The sequence below is a fragment of the Raphanus sativus genome, unplaced genomic scaffold (genome assembly GCF_000801105.2).
Source record: "Raphanus sativus cultivar WK10039 unplaced genomic scaffold, ASM80110v3 Scaffold3498, whole genome shotgun sequence".
In the NCBI taxonomy this organism is placed as follows: domain Eukaryota; kingdom Viridiplantae; phylum Streptophyta; class Magnoliopsida; order Brassicales; family Brassicaceae; genus Raphanus; species Raphanus sativus.
The window spans coordinates 1-4180 of NW_026618804.1; the positions used below are offsets into that span (position 1 = coordinate 1).

The 4180-nt window shown below is 36.1% G+C and overlaps 1 protein-coding gene across 1 annotated transcript; it reads left to right on the top strand.

The window, feature by feature from the left end:
• Window positions 1-1951: 1951 nt before the first annotated feature.
• On the top strand, window positions 1952-3420 carry LOC108820648 (mitogen-activated protein kinase kinase 4). The gene has a single exon (XM_018593640.2). The coding sequence runs from the start codon at window positions 2153-2155 to the stop codon at window positions 3248-3250; it is 1098 nt and encodes a 365-aa protein (XP_018449142.1). The 5' UTR covers window positions 1952-2152; the 3' UTR covers window positions 3251-3420.
• Window positions 3421-4180: the final 760 nt, after the last annotated feature.

Consider the following 4180-nt stretch of genomic DNA (forward strand, 5'->3'; position numbering starts at 1 on the left):
CATAGTGTCTCTGGTAAACTATGTGTTTCTCTGACTTTGTTTTATTCCCTCTCCAATCAACATATCGAAGCGCGGATATTATTTTTTACTTTTATGAAATATATTATTTGTTTGTAATTATTGAATGTATTTATCTTAGTAAAATTTTCTTTATAATAAATTTGACATATAGAGTGTCTCTGGTAAACTATGTATTTATCTGGCTTTATTTTATTCCTTCTCCAATCAACATATTTATTTGGCTTGTTGTTAAAATAAATGATTTTAGAACGCAACTGTTTACTTTGATATTTTGTTTAAACAATGTGACATATTTCTGTATTAATTGTGTTCAATTAAATATTTACATTGTAATTTAAATTTGTATACAAATCAACATATTTGTGTAGTTTGTTATTAAAAAAAATGATTTGAATCCAAATGTAAATACTCTTATAGTGATTTTTTCAGTTCATATAATTTTTTAAAATATATTTATTTCAACTGAACCAATTAATATTTTGTTAAATTGGCCCGTGAAATATATTTTTATACATCGATATTCAAAAGATCTGGTAACTAACGATACTCAAAAGATCTGGACCGAATCAGGTTATATGGTTATTTTTGTTACAAATATTCGAACCCGTTTTAGATACATTGGTTATTTAGATATTTTTAGGTTCCTATACATCAGAACCGAATTCATCCAGATCTAGAATGATCCAACTCAAAATCCACACATAAGTTTATAATATTCAAGCGGAACTTGGTTACCAAAAAAAAAGAATACCCGAAAAGAACAACATGTACCTAAATAGACAGATAATGTTCATGTCTAAATGATTATATAAATTAATAAAAAACTGTTTTATGTGTTTTGCTAAATTAAGTGAAATAGAAAGAGTTTTTTTATCAAGTAAAATAATTATATGGAGTGGAAAATTAAGTGACAATAAATGTAGGACATTTTAAGTATTTTGATTTAAGTTATTATTTTATTCACAAAACATATTTTTGAACTATGTTTTGGGGTACGTAATTTTCCACCGATTGTAACTAAAATAAAAATATTTTAGTAAAATAAAATAAACCAAATGTTTAATCATATGTAAAACCTAATTATTTAGTATTTTTGATTTTATAATTGGTACAAAGTTAATATTGATTAACTAATAAATAAAAATATGCACTATTATTATTATGGTAATATAATTAATGATGTAATTTATTATTAAGGTAATATAATTAATTAAATTGTTAAACTAAGTGAAATATGGAAACACAATTAATAGATACTACTATTCAAGTTTCAAAACACTCCATTTTTTATAGCTATAACCAAACACACCAAATTTTTTTATTAATCTTATCTAAGTATCCAAACGCACCGAATTTGTACTTCACCTTTAATAAGATAGATAGATAATACATAAAAGTAATTTATATATAATATTCATTCCGCGTAAGTGTACGGATCTTAACCTAGCATTCGATATTACCAAATCTAAACAATTTTTTCTATTTCGATTTGATTTCGTTTTTATTGGATTGAATACTCCGGACGTGTATCATAATATATATATATATTCCCAAAATTGGTAGATTTATTTACTTATAATGAAATATATATAAGGGATGTGTATCATAATGGATATTCTCAAAATTGGTAGATTTATTTACTTATAATGCATGTACCAATAATGGAATGTCCATAATAAGTGATTTTATTTGAGAATTGCTTTTCTTTCAAAAATAAAAAATCATAAAACTAAGAGAAAAAAAAACAACGTGTCAGTAAAACTCAACAAAGCCAGTGGTCAGTGCTTACAAGTGTCTTACACGCGCTTGCACATCGCGTAGATGCCTTTTCGTCGATATCACTGTCTCTCGATTTTAACAAATTTATTATTATTATTTTCTTTTTTAATTTCTCGATATTTTTTTCTTATAATAAAACGTTCCTCTTTTCAGTGTCCTCTCACTTTCTTTCGACGAAGGAACCTTCCCTTTTCGATTTTTTTGATCGCTGCTGCTGCTGCTTCGAAGAATCAATCAAAACCCTAGAAACACGACAACGACGACGAACACGACTCGTTCTCCTCTAACCATAACTCCAAACCAATCTCCAGATCGTGAAAACCAGAAAGAGATCGAGCTTAAACCAAAAGCGATGAAACCGGTTCAATCCCTACCAGTTCCGGTTAAGAACCCTTCCCGCCGCCGCGTAGACCTCCGCTTACCTCTCCCTCAGCGCGACGTCTCCCTCGCCGTCCCTCTCCCCCTCCCACCGACATCCGCCGGCTCCTCCTCCTCCTCCTCCGCCTCCTCCGGTCCCTCCGCTCCTCCCTCCTCGAATCCGAAAAACTACTCAGATCTAGAGCGCGGGAACCGGATCGGGAGCGGAGCGGGCGGGACGGTGTACAAAGTGATCCACCGCCCGACCTCACGCGTCTACGCGCTCAAGGTGATCTACGGTAACCACGAGGAGAACGTCCGCCGCCAGATCTGCCGCGAGATCGAGATCCTCCGAGACGTGAGCCACCCGAACATCGTCAGGTGCCACGAGATGTTCGACCAGAACGGCGAGATCCAGGTCCTCCTCGAGTTCATGGACGAAGGATCCTTGGAAGGCCGCCACGTGTCCAACGAGCGTGATTTAGCCAAACTCTCGTTTCAGATCTTGAACGGTTTGGCGTATCTCCACGGACGTCATATAGTCCATAGAGACATTAAGCCTTCGAATCTGCTTGTTAACAAGGCGGCTAACGTCAAGATTGCTGACTTCGGAGTGAGTAGGATCTTGGCTCAGACCATGGATCCTTGTAACTCCTCTGTAGGGACGATTGCTTACATGAGTCCTGAGAGGATTAATACGGATTTGAATCAGGGGAGGTATGACGGTTACGCTGGGGATATATGGAGCTTAGGTGTTAGCATTCTTGAGTTTTTCTTGGGGAGGTTTCCTTTCAATGTGAGTAGGCAGGGGGATTGGGCGAGTCTCATGTGTGCTATATGTATGTCTCAGCCGCCCGAAGCTCCGGCGAGTGCTTCACCGGAGTTTCGGCATTTTATTTCGTGTTGCTTGCAGAGGGAGCCGGGGAGGAGGATGACGGCGAGTCAGCTTTTGAGGCATCCTTTCATACTTAGAGGTGCGAGTCAGGGGCAGAACAGGTCTCCTCAGAACCTGCATCAGCTCTTGCCCCCTCCTCGTCCTCTCTCTTCGTCTTCTTCTTCTTCTTCTTCTGCTGCTTCGTCCCCAATGACGTAGTGATTACTGGTTCTTGGGTCAGTCTCCTCCTTTGTACTTTTGAGTTCTTGGTTTACTCTTGTTGTCCGATTTTTGCGTAACTTTATCAAGAAGGGCAAAATGACTTTGCTTTTGTAATCCCAAACTGTAGCTTTGTTGAATTTTCATAAAATGGTTTATGCCTTTTTCTTTGTTCTTTTGCAATTTATGCTTCGCCGTTTGCGTCTTAAGCCTCGTTAAAAAATGTTGGTTTCTATCCATTTATTGTCCAATGGCTTGATTGATCAGAGTTTTAAGTTTTGTCTGATAATGTTCTACACTAAAGCTTTGATTAGACAAATCCCACTCATGTTTTGATTTTATGTTTCCCTCTGTTTTTCCACCTGTCTCTTCTTGAGATTCCAAATGGTATTAATCTTATAAGAAATCTCTTGACCATCGGTCCATCCGAATCCTACCACTAACCATTTCTATCTTATTTGTAACTCCTCTGCACTCTAAGCTGAACTAGTTTAAAACTTTTCTTGCAAAGTATCATGAGAATCATGAAGTGTTAATGATGGGACATTGAGTGTTGATGAGCTTGATTATGTCTTGTTTGACAGTGTCTCAATATTCTCTATTACCAAATAACAGGCGAATGGACTTTCACCACTTAAGCAAATTTGCATAAACCCAAAAAAGAAACCACTCCACTTAATTACAAAGGCTCGTTACATGAATCAAAACATAACATGAACAAACGAACAACAAGTAACTGACATGATTTTGCTCTCTTTCTTTGGGGTTATCAAACATACCCATTGAATATCTTTTCTTGTTTCACCAAACTCAATTGCTAACTTTGCTCTCAGATCTTACCTCAATATCTTATCTCTTTCTTACTGAGAACACTTGTTGATTTTCTTGGAAACCACAACCTGTGTGATAAGCAAGACGAGATTTGACAAC

Bases quoted from the DNA above. Each gene is read 5' to 3' on its own strand.
- LOC108820648 (XM_018593640.2), top strand. From the start codon at position 2,153: ATGAAACCGGTTCAATCCCTACCAGTTCCGGTTAAGAACCCTTCCCGC.